Here is an 18,776-nt window from a genome sequence, read left to right on the forward strand (position 1 = left end):
GACCGGAGTACCCGGAGAAGACCCACACGGGCACGGGGAGAACATGCAAACTCCACCCAGGAAGGCCGGAGCCTGGACTCGAACCGGAGTCCTCAGAACTGGGAGGCGGACGTGCTAACCACTAGCCACCGTGCCGCCCATTATTATTATTATTATTATTATTATTATTATTATTATTATTATTATTATTATTATTATTATTATTATTATTATGTCTCATATACTGTACATACTAGCCTGCAGGGGCTCCCAGAGGGCCAACAGATTTGACACAACCGCATATCATTTCCCTCGTGAGCCAAACTCGCCCCTTCCCCAACTTGTTGCTCCTCAGAGTCACAGCGTACAAGTGCTTCTTGTGTAAACAAATAATAGAGTGACAGCTGACAGGAGATTCTCCGACAGCATGAAGACTGAAGAGAAGCTATTCCTCTGGGAGTGAAAAACGAAAGAAAAAAAAGAGGTAGAAGAGAAAAGAAAACAAGACAATGGTGAGTGTATGGTGAGTGTATTAAAGGCGTATTTAAGGATCTTTTGTCGCTGCGTCTTCCGGGTGGATCATCTTAACGATTGGTTCTCGATCCCATCAATCAATCTGCCGTAACGACGTCGTGCGTGCTCGTCCCTCGCTGCGCATGCGCGATTCGAGTGTTTGTAGCATGTAGCCGCTAAGCTTCGGATTCAGCCATTCATCGTTGTAGCTCCCCCGACCACACTGCATACTTTGAAAATGGCTGGAAGCCGCAAGAGGACATCCGTCTATGAAGTGAGCCCAGCTGCAGAGACTGATGAAGACGATGACGAAGATACACTTGCACGTTCGGCTTCGGCGGTGTCAGTTTAACTGTTATAAGAGAGTAATGTGTCTGTTGATGATCTTTAATTATACTTGAGTTGACATATTTCCCACCTTTTAACGACAACGCTCACCAAAAATCAAGCTCTCCGCATTCATTTGTTATGGGATGTTTGCCCTCCGGGAGGCACAGCGGGAGCTAAGCAGTGACATCAGCTGGAAGGGTCTATAGCCCAAAGACAGCTGGGATAGGCTCCAGCACCCCCGCAACCCTTGTGAGTAGCAAGCAGTTCAGAAAATGGATGGATGGATGGATAAATGTACATGTACAGTTTGTGCAGTGTGCACTTAAAGCTGTTACTGTTTGTGGTGATTATAGATAATTTAGGTCAGTACAGCTACACCACAAGGAGGCTGTCTATACTAGGATTACCTTGAGTGTGGAGATGTGTAGAGTAAGCAATGTTGTTGTTGACATGAATGGCCCTATTAAGGAGTTGGACGTGATGAAAAGAAAGATAGAGATAAGTCAATTGGCGAATGACACAACCTTGTTTTTGAAAAAGTTTAAGTATTTAAAGTTTAAGTAAGTAAGTTTAAGTAAGTATTTTTAATATAGTCTACTATTTTGTAACCATTTGTAATAATTAACGCATTCAGTGCCATTGACAGCTATACACGTCAAAGTAGGGCTGTGCAATTAATCGAAATTCAATTATAATTTCAATTATTACACTCCACAATTACAAAATCAGCATAATCATAAACTAAAAAGACGAGTGTTGTTTAAATTTATACATTTGCACCTTATTTGTCACGCCGCCACCGGCGTGGCGGTTCATGCTTTTATTTTTGTGTCCCTGTTTCCTGCCATACTTTGAAAATCCTAACTCTCGTCTCACCCCAGGTCACTTGCCCTTCCTGCCGCTCCCTCATTACCGGTCCCCGCCCATGATTATCACCACCTGCCACCAATCAAGCCAGTCAATAAAAGCCACCTGCACTTTCCCCTCAGTGCCGAAGTGTCACAGTCAGTGCATGGAAGCGTCCCACAGTCCTTATGTCCGCGTTCATGTTGCCTAGTATTTTTGCCTTGTTTTTGTGCCTTTTCCTCCCCAGTGGAGCGCCTTTCGTTACCCCTTTTGCCTTGTGCCCTTTTTCCTCCCTAGCGGAGCGCTTTTCGTTGTCCCCAGTACCTTTTGCCTGTTTTTTCCTCCCTAGTGGAGCGCCTTTTGTTCTCCACTTTTTTGCTTCCCCGTTCTCCTCTCAGCTTGAGAGGAGACAGCTGTTGGCCGGAAATAAACCTGTTGCCTTGGTGGCCTACCTTACTCCTGCGTCTGAGTCCTACCTTACCTCGTCGTGTCATTATTTAAATTTTAAAATAACTAATTTGATCTTCTTTTTTTTTTTTTTTTTATCCAAAAGGAAATTACATAGTGTTTCAAATAATTTGTCTTCATATTTTTTTTTATGTTTAAAAAGTATCTTGTTTTGTACCAAAAAATAAAAGAAAAAAATTATTGCCCTACTGCACAGTGCATATGCTGCACTCCAACTTTCATGTTTTTGCCAACATAAATAAATATATACAATTATAAATTGTTTGATCCAAGACTTAATTATAGTGTTTCTATTTGTTTTAAATTTGGTCCTAATATTTTTTAAAGGCTTAAACATTTTCTTGTTTTGTGCCAAAACATAAATAACCGTTTGAATAATCGTGATTTCAACTTTTGCCAAAATAATCATGATTATTATTTTTCCCATAATCGAGCAGCCCTACGTCAAAGATCCATTTTTACTGGGCTGGCAGTGAATGAGTTAAATACATTTAGAATACAATAAATTGATACAGTTAGCCTGCGATTGGCTGGCAACCAGTTCAGGGTGTACCCCGTCTACTGCCCATAGACAGCTGAGATAGGCTCCAGCAACCCCCACGACCCTTGTGAGGAATAAGCGGTCAAGAAAATGGATGGATACAGTTAGCATGTCCACCTCCCAGTACTGAGGACTCGGGTTCGAGTGTGCTGTGACTCTGAGGAGCAACAAGTTGGGGAAGGGGCGAGTTTGGCTCACGAGGGAAATTATATGCGGTTTGTGTCAAATCTGTTGGCCCTCTGTGAGCCCCTGCAGGCTAGTATGTAGGTATGTACAGTATAGGAGACATAATAATAACAATAATAATAATGGGCGGCACGGTGGGTGACTGGTTAGCACGTCCGCCTCCCAGTTCTGAGGACGCCGGTTTGAGTCCAGGCTCCGGCCTTCCTGGGTGGAGTTTGCATGTTCTCCCCGTGCCCGCGTGGGTCTTCTCCGGGTACTCCGGTCTCCTCCCACATTCCAAAAACATGCATAGCAGGTTGATTGGGCGCTCCAAATTGTCCCTAGGTGTGCTTGTGAGTGTGGATGGTTGTTCGTCTCTGTGTGCTCTGCGATTGGCTGGCAACCAGTCCGTACTCCGCCTACTTCCCATAGCCAGCTGGGATAGGCTCCAGCACCCCCCGACCCTTGTGAGGAGTAAGCGGTTCAGAAAATGGATGTATGGATAAATTGATACAGTTAACATATTTCCAAGTGATCTATCTAGACTTACTTTCTATTGTAACCAATTTCATTGGTTGTTTGGCTAACCAATAAAATGGTATGCTCGTAACCACCTGGAATGGTCAGTGTCCATCCATCCATTTTCTTGACCGCTTACTCCTCGCAAGGGTCGCTGGAAGGATATGACGCTGGCTTCAGGCAGTAGGCGGGGTACACCCTGAACTGGTTGGCAGCCAATCGCAGATGGTCAATGTCTGGCCAATCTATTGGTCTATTTAATCAAGCCAATATAAGCATAACCTACTAGATTGGTCGATTGATTTTTTTTTTAATTAATTAATTTATTTTATTTTATTTTTATTTTTTTAAACCAATCAATTTTTAGAGTGTGGCTAACAGACCGTCTGGACGTTGTTACTAACTTTCAACAAATAATTTGGTATTGTAGCTCTGAGGCTGAGTTACAATAGTTCGTGCAAGTGGTTTATTCAGGTATATGTACCTTTCTTCAATAATTATTTTTAATGACTTTTTTATTTTAAATTTCTACTAATTTAGGGGGGGGGGGGAACAGTTATGTTTTCCACCGCTTTGGCTGATGACACAATGTAAACAATCAAACAAACAAACAAACAAACAAACAAACAAGACGCAGAGTCAACAACAGTTCGGATCTTGACGTGATCTTGATGATCAGTGATGTAACCATGACGTTAACGACTACAGCACAACAGATCGGAGAAGCAAGACCGTAATGTCTCTGCTTCAAGGGTGATACGTTACTAATGCGTTGCGTCAATTGTGCAGCCATAAGCTAGCTGGCATAAAAAAATAATAAATAAAAAAAAGTATAATGGAAGGGAAAGTATTTTTGCAGCTGCTATCACGAGGTAATATATCTTTCTTTTTTGTTTTTGTTATGACCCCCCCAACGAGTGCGATTAAAGTGGGAAACTTGTGGCCTTTTAGGTTGATAATGTAGTTATTTAGTTGTGGGTTGTTGTTTTTTTAACTTTTGATCAAGTAAATGACTTGAGTCTGTATTTTTATATTCATCTGTCTTTTTTCCTCCATCAAAAATAATGAAGTATCGAATTGTTGAATTTTTGTGTGACATGATAGAGCGATATATTTAATACCGCGAGAGGGCAGTGTCAACCAGCCGGGAGCCGATGCCATGGCGATGCGTTCGAGTAGTAGGTTAAGGTTTCACCTGTGGTTGAGAGTGGGGTTGCAGCTGCAGATGATTGGGGACGCCTGCCTAGTAAGGTTTATTAATATTACAGTACATCCTGCCAAGTTCACGCTTATGAGTCACTTTGTTGTACAGTAAGTACAAGTATAAGTGGCGGTTTCCACCCACGTCGTTTAAATCCGCCATTACTCGAAGAAGCGAGGCGGCAGAAGAAGAAGAAGGCAGACTGATTTGTTCTCGTGCTAAAAATGTAAATTTACATTTCTGAAAGAAAAGTTGTGGCATAATATTAAGCACGCGTGTTGCTACACATTTAAAGGTTGATGTCGAGTCCGGCTATGAAAACACCAACACAGGAAGGCGGCGAGCCATGTAAGATAAAGTGAGTTGAACGCCGTTTACTTCTTGTTTCTTATGTCTTGTTCGATACCGCCGTTCTGTTTCGTGCACTCAGTTTGAATTGGACGTTGGTTTTTGAATTAATAAAGAAGAAAAAAACCTTTTTGTTTCGGATAGAGTGCGTCAGAAGGGACGCTTCTTGCCTTTAGCTACCTACAAATGTTTTCAGCAAATGTCTAACAAACATAGACAAGCCGAGATGTATAAAACTAGAAATTTAACTTCTGATATACAAATATTTGACATTATGTGGTATAAAATGTTAGAACTTGCTGTTTTCATTTCACCTTCACTACTGAGTTTTTGTTGTCCTCAATTCAACAGCACTCCAGATGATAACGAATATGAATCAGTCTGCTTTGAATCACACAGTGAAGCAAGACGACTAAATGTTTTCCTTCAAAGGTGAGGTCGAACTGAAAGGCAGTGGACTTTTTTATTTATTTATTTATTTGTTTTTTTGCCGTGACCGGCAACTCTCCTAGCGTTATTTTGCCGTGAACTGTTATGGTTAATCGCCGGACCCATTCATGCACTGGGCGTGGTTCTTGCCTTTTCTCCACCCCCTTCTGTCTTTTCACGAAGTTTTTATTTTGTTTTGCAATCAAAAATAGGCTTTTATCGGCATTACCAGCCTAACCATATCGGTCAGAGCATAGGCTGTTACCAGCCTTACGCTAACCATAATAACCATAAGCCTCAGAGCAGGGTTTTCATGCTGTTGGACACACGTTTCGTCTTTTGTGCAGCAATCCAGTCTTATACTTCTTTAAAAGGGAAGTCAACTTTAAACATTTCTTGACAATTTTATATGTGACGTCACTAGTCTAAACATAACATTCAGATTAATATTACATTTGTGGAATATGAGTTGTGCAGCAAAATCCAGCCGTTTTGCTCCATCTCAGGGGGCATCCATTTTGCCACTTGCTGTCAACTGATGATGTTACAGTTTAGGGGGTTAAATGATTCTATTTGTAATCGATTAATCTAGAAAATAGTTTTTCGATCCATCGATTAATCTAACGATTCATTTTTAAATCCGATTCAATTATCTCCCCATAATTTGACCTATATAGCAATTAATGCTAATTTATCTCCAAGTAATAAAAGACAGTTTGCGTCTTTCCAAATTAACATTTTTATTCAAGTTCAAAAATGAATTGTATTGTACAATACAACAATAAAGTGCACACAGCTCTAGTGCAATGGAAGTATAATAAAGAAAAAAACAAAGCTTTCTTTCAATAACTAAAACTGCAAAAACCACAATCTGAACCAAAATTGTATCAACATAAAATAAATAAAACTAACAGCAGCGATGGCTGCAATTTACAGAACACAGCTCCACCACCACCACTCTCACTCTGTGTGCGCGCATCTGTTCAAGTGTGCTGTAATCTTGTGTTGGAGTGGAGAAATGTAAGCATCTCTACATGCTCAACTGTCAGGCTTGCCCTTTTTTTTTATTGACAGTATTTCCAGCCACTGAAAAAAGCCTTTCAGATGGCGTGGATGTTGCTGGTACAGCTAAGTAGGATTTTGCTAAAGCAGCCAGTGTGTGGAATCTTGCCTCATTCGCCCTCCACCATTGAAGGGGGTCACTGTCCCTTGGGATGGGATTTTCGCCAAAATACATCAGTGCTTCCTTCTTCACTGTCAATGCGTCCTCATCATCCTCGTGGTCTGGAGGCTCCTTGCTGTCTTCCTCCTCAGAATCCGAGCCCAACAAAGTGTCCAACACAGACCTCCTCTTTGGGGTGGAGTCGCTGAGGCTTCCCCCTCCTGCTGCCTGCTGGAGTGCTCTCTTCTCCCTTTTCAAGTGAAGTGCAACACTCTGAACTTTTGCTTGGAGTTTCATAGCATCTGCTTGAGAAAGGAACTTCAACTTTATGAAATGTGGGTCAAGGGCTGCTGCAAGGAGCGACACATTTTTCCCATCCTCTTGAAATGCAGATACCAGTGGGTGCCACCTTGAAAGAATGTCCTCTTCTGCATGGCACTGGAAAAGGTTCACGGCAGCAGAATCAAATGATCTGTTGTGGGTGGATCTCAGGAGACCTTTCAGCAGGGGTGGGAGAACAGAAGCTGTAATATATGATTGCCCACCTAAGAAAACAGTTGCTTGCTCATAAGGCTGGAGCACCTCCTTCAGCTCACTCAGAAGAACCCACTGATCATTTTTTAGATCCAGGTAATGTTTCCCACGGTGTGTGACTTCTGGGTCTGACAACCACTGGCCACCGCTGTTCTAATAAACGTTCAACCATGTAGTATGAGCTGTTCCATCTGACTGATACATCCTGGATTAGTTTATGCTCAGGTGTGCCCATTTGTTGTTTCTGCTTGAGTTTAGTGCTAGCTGGCTCACTTTTCTTGATGTGCTTCACAAGGCCACATGCTGCTGATAGCGTTCTATCAATCGTGGGGTCCTTCATTGCATTGTTTACAACCAGCTGCAACTTGTGCCCAGCACACCGGTGGGATGCAACTCCAAACTTCTCTTCAAGGATGTGGAGAGCTGCGACCATATTATTTGCATTATCATGCACAATTGCAAGAACGTTGTTTAATGAAATGTGGAATTTTTCTGCCACCTTCTCCACCCAGGGCAATATTTTCTGCCGTGTGCCGCTCATCAACTGGCAGTGTTGTCAGGTTGCAGGAGACTAAGATTCCATTTCTCATCGATGAAGTGACATGTTACTCCCAAGTATGCCTCAGTGACCATACTGGTCCAGGCATCGGTGGTTAGGGAGATCTTTGACTTCACTGCCTTTAATTTGTTCCGTAGTTTCTGCACTGATGTTTCATAGTTTTCCTCCATCATGCTGGTAAAGTGGCGCCTGGACGGCAGAGTGTAACCTTGATTAAAAGTGGTGAGCATTTCTTTAAATCCCTCGCCCTCAACGATAGCAAGAGGCCTCATGTCCTTTACGATCATCGAAAGGATGCTCTCAGTAAGTGCAGCAGTCTCCTGTGGGGTGCAGGGTGTGTGTGTGTGTGTGTGTGTGTGTGTTTTTTCTTCATCTCATAGTAGTCCTCCAAACTTTTCTGCTTATCTCTGAAAACAAAAATCACAAGCACAAGTTAATAAAAACATATTTCTAAATGATCCGCCCATATCAATAATAATAGTAATAATGAAAATAATAATAATTAAAATAATAATAATATTAATAATAATTAGGGGTGTGAATTGCCTAGTACCTGACGATTCGATTCGTATCACGATTCACAGGTCACGATTCGATTCGATACCGATTAATCCCGATACGAATGGTCACGATTCGATACCGATTAATCCCGATACGAATTTATAAGTCGATTGTTGCGATTTTTTTTCATTCATATTTAGAAAATACTAATCAGTAAGCTTGTAGAGTGTAAGATTTATATGAAAATGTATTATTTATTTATCTGAAATTTCAGTCTTATAGAGGTTGTAATCTGTTTCATGTTTGAACAGCATTAAAATAAAAATATTAAGGCTTAATGTGCCGTTCATATAACATTCTTCCATGCTCAAGGTGTGAATCCTAAAAAAAAAAAAAAAAAAAAAAAAAAAATCGATTCTGCCGATTATTGAATCGATTCGAGAATCGCGCGATGTAGTATCGCGATATATCGCCGAATCGATTTTTTTTAACACCCCTAATAATAATACATTAAAAGTTAGAAAACAAGAATTAAATTAAATTGAATTAAATTACTACTGATTGTCACGTCCACCGAAGTGGGGTGAAATTTGTTCTCCGCATTTAACCCATCCCCTGGGCGAGCGGTGAGCAGCAGCAGGGGCCGCGCTCGGGAATCATTTTTGGTGATCTACATAAACAATAGAGAGAGACCGATATGCTTTTTTCAGGGCCGATACCGATTCCGATTATCGGTAGTCAAGGAGGCAGATAACCGATATTTGAAGCCGATATTCATTTGCAGTAAAAGTTAAAATGTTGGCACCAAATTTTTGAATAATGCAAACCCTAACAGTTCTTTACAATGGATTCTCACACTGCACTTTTCATTTTACATCCTTCTATCTGCAATAAGACGTTGGTGGCGGGGGGAGTTAAATGTGGGGGCCAATGTGACATTACCTTTTATAGCATTTGGGATACTTGTAGTTTTATTCTATAAATGTTATATTTTTATATTTTGAAGTAATAGGAGGAACCCTGTCATTCAAAATGTGCATCAGCTGTGGCATTACTTATTACTACAGCAAAAAAAATACAAAAAATTCCATGAGAAAAACTATTCATCCCTGAACACCATACAGTTCTTGTAGACCTTATTATAATTATTGTTATTGTTACCATATAGACAGTTTTGATAAGCTGAGGATCTTAAATCGAGAACAGCAATATCATGCTACTCCTCTCTACAAGAGAACTGTCAAAAGACACTTCATCATGTAGTTTAGTGCCACTTAGGATGCCCCAATCAACGCAGAAAAAGGTAGAGTAAAATAACTTGGTTATAATAATAGTAAGAATAACTTGGTTAAACAGACATTGTTGCGGTGGACCGCTGCCAGTTTCTGCTGTTTAATGTGTTTTACACTTATAGACACGTGTGTGTATATGGGCCCACTATTCTCTCACTACTGTACTGTACTGTATCACTTAATGGCACAGATGTACTTGTCTAAATAATAACTGGGCTGCAACATTGCTAATTCACATTAACAAGCACTATATCTTAGCTGTCCACATGAATAGTTACTAACACACGAGAAAGTTATACAACACACCAAACATGAGCTCATTATTCAAAGTATGATGCATGTAACGAAATTACATCACTGAACATTAATTGCAGCCGTGTACGGCCGTAGATGTTACATATTAGTGGCATCCATTGAGAGGATAATGTCCCAACTGACGGCAGACATGACGTGAAAAGAGAGACAAAACGAGCAAATAAGCACACTATACTTTAGTGCACTTCTCTACTAATGCCAAACATACGGAAGAGAACACGTTCGTGTAGTTAAACGGTGTTTGAGACACTTAATTTGTTACGGAGCGGACTTTAACGAGGTGCACAACGAGCTGTGAATCAAATCGACGTCGAAGCTTAAGGCACACAATGGCAAACCAGTGCGACAAATAAACACAATATAAAGTAACTAAACGCTATTTAGTGTCACTGTGGCATCTAACTGCATAATAACCGCTATGCAACAAGTAGTGGACGTGACCCAGAATGCAATGTGTGCGTCACGAGAGGTAAATATAATGACATTACTCTACTCTTAACATGGAACTAGACAATATAATAATGACAACTGTTAATATTTGAAACCTTTCTAACAAACATTATTTACTTAATTAAGTGAAAATGTGTGTGATTCCCTCTCCGAGTAGTTCAAGTAGCGAATTAGCTACTGGGTGTTAGCCTCCATGCTAAGCTGAACACACCACTGTTAGCTAGCGGGGATTCAATGCAAGGCAATGCAGCTCCATTCATATAGTGCATTTAATACACAACATAATTCAATGTGTTTAGCTTATCATGGTGAAAAGTTCAGCGGAGTCTCTTCTCTTTTAACTTACCTTCGAAGCATGTGTCTCGCGTTGTGGGTGCGTGTGTGACCGGCTACTGTGATACACGGCATACAATACTGATTGGTTCTGGCTCTTGCACGGCTAACCAATCAAATGCTGCTATGGGCGTTACGTTGCTGGAGTTGGACTCCATAACAGACAGAGACGCTCTGGGCTGCATTCGAAGCGAAAAGACGGAGTTTTAAATGGATCGCTCATATCGGCCGTCAGATTAATAAAACAGACCGATACCGATATGTACCAATATGTCAAATATCGGCCCCGATTATCGGCCCGGCCGATTATCGGTCTATCTCTAATAAACAATGAATGTTTTGTGTGTGTGTGCATGTGTGTATATGAGTAAAAAAAAGGGGGAAAAAACAAGTTTAACGTGTATTTGAAGAGTGTCTGTCAATTAAAAAAAAAAAAATTGTCAGCAAGAGGCGAGTGCATGAGGGCTGTGTGTTTGCGTGAGCACGTTCTGTGTGTGAGGCTAGAGCACAAGTTACGTGGTGCAATTTGGGTGAATGCACAAGTTACGTTGTGCAGTTTGGATGAATGACGGGGTTAATCATTGCCAACAAGGAAAGGAAAAAAAGTTTAAAACTTACGATGCCTTCTCCTCCACACTAGCAGCTCCCGGGTGCCTCCTCTTAAGATGCTGGTTCATCGCGGTTGTGCTTTTATGGTATGCCATCTCTATTTTGCACAGGTCACAGACCACAGAATCGTTATCTTTAAGAGTAAAGTACTCCCAGACTTTGGACGTCTTATTACGAGGCCTTTTCTTCTCCCCCGACTCGCTGCTACTCGATCCTGCGGCCGCCGCCAATTTTTGATTTAATGATTTGTTTCCCGTCGCGCCGCTGCACAACGTGTGAAAAAGAGGAGGCAATCCCGCTTCTCGTCTTCCGCATCCTCTCGCTAAACAATAGCCACATGCTAATTGTATTGTCAGTGCTAGCTGGCTTCACACTTCGACAATTAAAAAAAAAAAAGAAAAAAAAACCACACCAGATAAGACAATGTCCACGCTATCTCCATGTTTTTTTAATTTTTTTTATTTTTTTTAAACCCACTCACACGCGTGGCCTACTTCTTGTAGGCCACATACTTGGGCCTCTCTAGGGGTGTGAATTGCCTCGAACCTGACGATTCGATTCGTATCACGACGATTCATAGGTCACGATTCGATTCAATACCAATTAATCCCGATACAAATTTCTAAGTCGATTGTTGCGATTTTTTTAAATTCAAATTTAGAAAATACTAATCAATAAAATTGTACAGTGTAAGATTTGTATGAAAATTTATTTATTTATCTGAAACTTCAGTCTTATAACAGGTTGTAATCTGTTTCATGTTTGAACAGCATTGAAATAAAATATTAAGGCTTCATGTTCCATTCATATAACATCATTTCATGCTTAAGGTGTGAACCCTTAGACGTTTTGGTGAATTATTTTTCTATCAGAAATGGATGTTTAAAAATCGATTCAGCCGCCTATTGAATTGATTCAAGAATTGCGCAATGTAATATCGCGATATATTGCCGAATCGATTTTTTTTAACAGCCCTAGGCCTCTCCCAGGCGGAGGATCGAACCCACGCCAACCGGCACCATAGGCAAGTGACGGTTCCACTCCTCCACCTGGAGCCCCACGCTATCTCCATGTTTGTCCCGGTACACGTAGCTTGTCACGTCGTCCGGGTATCCGCCAACCACAATGATCGTTGTGTCTCTCATTGCTACATGTTGTGTTGTCCACGCTCTGGGTTTTGTTTTTGTTTCTTTGTTGTTGTTTTTTTTAGCAGCGCCCCGTGTTTTGCCTGCAAGGTGACATATTTGGTGGGTTAGACATTCTCAACGCCGATTCCTGTCGCTGAGGCGACGGCGCGAAAAGTGATGCATCGACGTGCATTTATTGCGTCGACGTCGTCGATGACGTCGACGCGTCGTCCCAGCCCTATTACAGTTGCTCAGAGACTTTCACAACTACAGTGGAACCTCTACTTACGAACGTCTCTTCATACGAAATTTTCGAGTTACGAAACTCCTCAACGGGAAAATAGTGCCTCTTGTTACGAAAGAAATTTCTAGATACGAAAGGTAAAAATGCATTCCCGAACGCAACATACTTTAGGCTATGGCTATTTCCTACCATAGGTACCTACGAGCGTAAATACTAGATCGGTGTTTGTGCATGTTTCTGGCATCCCATTGGCTTAGAGGAACCTCTACCATAGGTATCTATGAGCGTATACTAGATCGGTGTTTATACAGCGTCCTCATCATTCATCCCGCGGCCCATGAGGTGTTCCAATAGTTTTTCGTAAATTTATGAACTAACGGCCAACGAATTTGTGCAAAAATTCAAACAATTGGAGATTGATGAAGGCACAGTAAGTTTTTAATTGCGACGAGACGGGCCTTTTTTTTTTTTCTTTTTTTAAAAAAAAAAAAAGATGCCTCGCCATACCGAAGTTTCCATGAAGTTTCATAATTTGTTTAAAAGAATCGCCCAGAAAAAGTGTTCACCAGTCGGGCGTTTGCTCACTAAAAGATGATGTTTGCCTTGGACATTTCCGAAGGATTGTTTTAAAAAAAATAAAATAAAATAAAAAACATCCATGGATCAGTTCTTTACAAAACACCAGGCCAAAACAAAACAAAAAAAACACTTCTGACAGAGAGGAACATGAACCAAAGAGGGCAAAAAACGATGAGGACAGCAGTTAAAAAGGTAAATGAGCATCATTTTTATTCTTTACTTTATTCTTTGTTTTTGTTTTTTACATTATGCACAACTCATTTACTGTGCAATAATCTAATTGTAACATGTATTTGTTACACGTTTTGATGCATTTTTATGCTTTATAAAACATTTATGTCTGAATTTTGAGAGGCTTGGAACGGATTTGGGCATTTACATGGAAAATGCGTCTCTACTTACAAAATTTTCTACTTAAGAACTTTCTTCCAGAACCAATTAATTTCGTAAGTAGAGGTACCACTGTATGTCATTTTCACTCGACAAAAAAGTAGCAAAATGGGCACCTTGTGATACTGATAAAAACCGCTGAATTTGCTGCTTAACTCATATTCTACTAATGCAATATTGACCAGAACACCTTAAAACACCTACATAGAACATCTTGTCACAATTTTTTTTTTTGGGTTGACTTCCCTTTAAATGTGGAAAATTCATTAACTGTTTTAATTCTTCAATAAATCAGAGAAACTAAACTGCTCATTTACAACTCAAGACTGGCTGCAAGAAATAGTAATATAAAAATAATAAAAAGTGGAAAGTGGTACAGTATTTGAACCCGAGACCTAGCACTTTCGGGGCAATCACTTTAACCGGTTAGGAGTTGGTACACATTCACTGGTGTAGAATTCTTGTAGTTGTCGCAACTCGGTGCAAAATAGCGCCAGGTGGCGAGTTGTCGATCACGGCAAAGTATCCACTTGGATCTTAAAATTTCGAATAGCTGCTTTGTGGATTCATTGATGAATAAATAGTCTGTTTGTTTGTTTTTTTGGTTACTGCAGCTCTTTCGTGTACAGCCTGAATTGGAGCGTCACCATGAAGACTCGTCGCTCTTATAGGTTGAAAACTGCTTCAAAGAAGAAGCTTGACAAAAGTCCCGACCCCAGTCAAGATGTTGTCCGACGCCTGATTCAGAAAAAGAGGAGGAGGACGCCGTTTGATGACAGCAGCGTCCCTCACATAGACAATGTTGTCAGCAGTCATGTGGCGGAGAATCCTGAAGAGGGTGGTAGTGTGCAAGTGGATGATCGAGGTTTAGATGATTCATTTGAGCAATGTGGCTGTAGCACTGCTCCTTCCCTTCTGAAGACCACCGGAAGACCACCAACAGGCTTCTGCCCATCCTGTCGGAAGTTCTACCAGAGGGCAAAGAGGCTGAAAAGGCCCATCAAAGATAAACTCTTGGATAAAGGTAAGTGTACCTGGGGTTGTTTTATATCAGGAGGATGTCTGCCAGATCCACATGTGATAGGTGAAAATCAGTGATACACAGCAAAACTGCCTCATGCGTGTTTTTTCCCTCAGTGGTGGATGCCACCGTCACTCACACTTGACACTTTGGCGGGTTGAGTTTTATATTCAGGCTCACTCTTATGGCCAAAAAGTAGCAAGACATCTTTATTGTCCCCAATGTGCAATTTGTGGTGAGCCAGCAAAAACAAAAGATTCTAAAATAAGAGAATTCAACTGTAAGGTAAAGTATGTCTTATATAAAGACTTGAACAACTAAAAGGTGTTTTAGGAAATAGATTTAAAAAAAATGTATGTGTGTGTGTGTGTGTATATATATATATATATATATATATATATATATATATATATACACATTAGGGCTGAGAATCTTTGACTGTCTCACGATTCGATTCGATTACGATTTTTGGGTCTGCGATTTGATTCAGAATCGATTTTCGATTCTCGATTCAAACGATTTCCGATTCAAAATTATTTGATTTCTGCTTCAATTTACAGATATGCACAACATTGTCATGATCTACTCCAGTCTGCTTTGCAAGACAAAATGACAAATAGAGACATTAAAGTGTCTTTTTTTTGTTTTTGTTTAAACAATTTTGTATTGTCTTTTTCCACAAAAAACAGCATGTGGGCTACAACTGCCCTTTCCCCTTTTTCTTAATTTCTAATTTAAATAAAATCGAATTTTGGATGTTAAATATCGATTCGATTCGTTTATGAATCGATATTTTTTTTTGGCACACCCCTTATTTATTTATTTATCTATCTATCTATCTATCTATATATATATATATATATATATATATATATGTATATGTATATGTATATATATATATATATATATATATATATATATATATATATATATATATATATATATACACACACACACATATAAAATACCTGTACATAAATGTGCCCTGCGATTAGCTGGCAACCAGTCCAGGGTGTACCCCGCCTACTGCCCAGAGATAGGCTCCAGCACCCCCGCGACCCTTGTGAGGAATAAGCAGTCAGGAAAATCGGTGGATGGATCATACATAAAATCAGTACATAATGGAGGTTTTGATTTGAGACGTGTGGGGTGCTTCTATTTTAAGCTGTGCCACATTAGTTTTTGTTTTGACAAAACACAACCCATATGAATTAAGCTATCATGTAAACTTACTACGCCAATCAGGTCTGTATTTTAGACTGTACAGTTTTATATACGACTATGTTCCCAATGGGAGAGTTTTTGTGAAATGCTGTTGTGAGGTTTTGAATAGGGTTGGGTATTGATTGTAATTTCCTCAATCAATTTCGATTTACAAGAGTTCATCTTAGTTTTGTTCTGATACCGTTGTTTGGCCCCAGATACCGATTCCGATACCCAGCTTTGCAGTATCGACCGATACCGATACCTAAGGTTTTTTTTTTCCTCAACATGAAAAAGCTGTCCTGCCATTGGTTCAGAGCATTCAAGGGCCAATAGGATATCTTAGATCGGCATGCAGTGAGCATGTCACATATCAGTGAATGTCGTACACGAGCAAGACAAGATGCTGCATCCAAAATCCTATATTAGCTTTGGAATTAATGGTATCGGCATGTTACTTGTGAGTAGTCACCGATACCGATACCACTGTTTTAATGCAGTATTGGCACCTCTACCGATACCAGTATCGGTATCGGAACAACACTAGTTCAGCTTGATTTGATTTTGATTTTTTTTTTCCCCCGCTGTTTCGATTCACTTCACCAATCCGATTATGGCACATCAATTCTTCTAAAAGTAAGAAAAGTACATGATTAAAAATTCCACAAATATTAAAATCCAAAGTAAATTTTGTGGAGGCAGAAACTGCTCAAATGATTTAGTTTATTGATGAAAGTAAAGTGTTACACAAACATTGACATCAGCAAGGATGAAATGAAAATATTTTATAATCTAGTTCAATAATTGTAAATATACATAAAAAGTATTCTGAATTGGTGAGTTTATTGGAGCGCACAAACTAGCAAGTAGCCCTGGATGCAGAGTGCAGTTCAAGGCGTGCCTCAACGTCGGGTGGACTTAAACGTTAGGCTCCGCCCTCACGGATTTTTCAAAATGGTTTAAGCATTTAATGATGCGTGATCTTTTAAGGTAAAGTTATTTTTTGAAAACATTATGGCGCATTACAAATTCAGAACTCAACCTCCAGTCAGTCTGGGCGGAGCTAACAAAACTGAGGAAGAGGCCAAAGTGCAGTACTACATGTCCTCAGCAGATATGCATCCCTGGACGGTTGAGATTAGTATTTGGGTTTTAATTTTTGTTGTTCAATAAAGCATCCAAAAAAATACTGTTATCGTGATGTGATATGGTTAGGTTTAACAACAAAGAAAGATAGAAGGCACTTAGAGGTCCAAAATTTGTGTTGGCCGAGTCAAACGTTTAGGTTCACCTGATGTTGTTACGGCACACCTCGAACTGCACTCTGCATCCAGGGCTTACTCCAACCTAGACACAGAAGATGCAGTTACACTTTCGGCCAGAAGTGGCAGTCGTGAGTTTAAAAAAAAAAAAAGACAAATTCCACAATGCACCAGATGACAATAAACCGGCACCATACTTCGTTTGGTTTGTGTTTCAGATCCCACCTCCTTAACGTGTGATCAGTGGGTCCTGCTCAAAAAATGGAAGCCAAGTAGGCTACCTCACTCGGGGTTAGTAAAACCTGTGGTGGAATGCTTTAAGTGTCCTGTGATCTGTGTAGAAGACACTTGATTTTGTTTTGCCAGGAAGCTTTCCCACAGTGTGCTCCGTCTTGACACACATTTGAAGGGGAAGAAAAAACCAAAGCAGAAAAAGCAGGATGGGAATAAAAACTTATGCTCAAGGCTGCATATTTTCCTTGAGAGGTATTGCTTTGAAAGTCAGAATGCACATTTCCTATAAATGACAGGATAATCAACTTGTGTAAAATGTGATGAATGTGTTTGTGTGTCAGGAATCTAAGGCGGTCTCGCAAAGTGCCAGCAAGAAACAAAAGGAAGACAAAACCGAGGAAGATGGCAAGAGATAATTCTCGGAGTTCTCAGAAACGTCTCCGCAGCAACACCCCACCACAGGACAACAGTGGCAACTATGACGATAAGAGCAATTTTGACTCAACTTTCGCTGGTCTTGATGATGAGGGATTTCCCGGTGGAGAAAGCGCAGACGACTCAAAGGTGACCAACAACATTCCTCGTTCTCTCTCCTTGGAAACCACCAAGCTCAAAAAGCCAAAAGCACCAGCGAAGGAGGAGGAGGACTACAACACTTTGCTCCACCAGCTGCGTGGCAACACCAGCAACATTTTCAAAGAAAGCCAATAGGCACTTTCAGGTTATCACATTGTTAAAGTTGGTTGTAAGGTACCTAAGGAAATCTCCTTAATGTTTAGACAACGGTAATTTTATACATATATATATATACACACGTTTGAGTTTAAAATCAACATGATTTCAAAATGACTATTTCATTGTTAGAAGTTGTAATGGGTCCATACTTTTCAGTTCTGCCACTGTTGATGAAATGAGTTGAAGGCTGTTCTTGGAAAACATTTCATTTTAGTTTAAGATTTGTAGTTAAAACTGTTTCCTCAAATAAATTAGGATTTGAGTCTCCTTTTCTCCCCAACTCTAAAATCACAACTATATATATATATATATACACACATTTAGCCCATTCACCACGACTGGTTTTCTCGTTTTTCATCATTTAAGACTACCTGCTCTTGATGAGTTGTGTGTATATTCTGCACTTGATGGTTAATATCTTGCATGGTAGGCCAGATTTAATGCGTTAAACATTTGTTTGTATCCTGTTGCTGGCCAATGAGCTCTCTGCAGACCATGACTTGTGCTGCAAAATGTCACTACAAAAATGTCAGGAAAAGCCTACTAGACCATCTGAACTTCATGGGGCATTATCCAAGGCCCTTAGGTGTGTGCTGAGTCTGCTGACTCCCATTTACCACGAGGTTGAATGTGATTGGGGAATTCTGAACACAGTCACATGCCCAGTTATGAGAGGATGTGCACACTTGTGCAACCATATTATCTCACTGTATTTTTACTCTCCGTCTTGAAGCTTTGCTGGAATTTATCTCAGTCTATTTGACAGAGAAAATCACATAAATTTCATGTAGATTTTTTTTAAATATGTGTATACAAATGTTTTTTTTTCTTAATATTATTTTGTTATTTTATTATTGTTATTTTACAAAAAAAGGCCCACCCTAGGC

At 40.1% G+C, this 18,776-nt stretch overlaps 1 protein-coding gene across 7 annotated transcripts; it reads left to right on the forward strand.

Annotated features, from left to right (window-relative positions):
- Positions 1-555: 555 nt before the first annotated feature.
- LOC144027838 (uncharacterized) lies at positions 556-18,156 on the forward strand. 7 transcript variants are annotated; one of them, XM_077535597.1, is made up of 8 exons: positions 4,283-4,607; positions 4,674-4,788; positions 4,858-4,920; positions 5,262-5,342; positions 14,049-14,458; positions 17,139-17,211; positions 17,287-17,406; positions 17,496-18,156. In XM_077535597.1, coding segments are annotated over exons 2-8 (1,119 nt in total). In that variant the 5' UTR covers positions 4,283-4,607; positions 4,674-4,786; the 3' UTR covers positions 17,866-18,156. The 7 variants fall into 7 exon arrangements, with proteins under 7 accessions (XP_077391726.1, XP_077391724.1, XP_077391728.1 ...); XM_077535600.1 differs by lacking the exons at positions 4,283-4,607; positions 4,674-4,788 and adding an exon at positions 556-1,071; XM_077535598.1 differs by lacking the exons at positions 4,283-4,607; positions 4,674-4,788 and adding an exon at positions 4,069-4,233.
- The last annotated feature ends 620 nt before the right edge of the window (positions 18,157-18,776 follow it).

Source organism: Festucalex cinctus, chromosome 1, assembly GCF_051991245.1.
Source record: "Festucalex cinctus isolate MCC-2025b chromosome 1, RoL_Fcin_1.0, whole genome shotgun sequence".
In the NCBI taxonomy this organism is placed as follows: domain Eukaryota; kingdom Metazoa; phylum Chordata; class Actinopteri; order Syngnathiformes; family Syngnathidae; genus Festucalex; species Festucalex cinctus.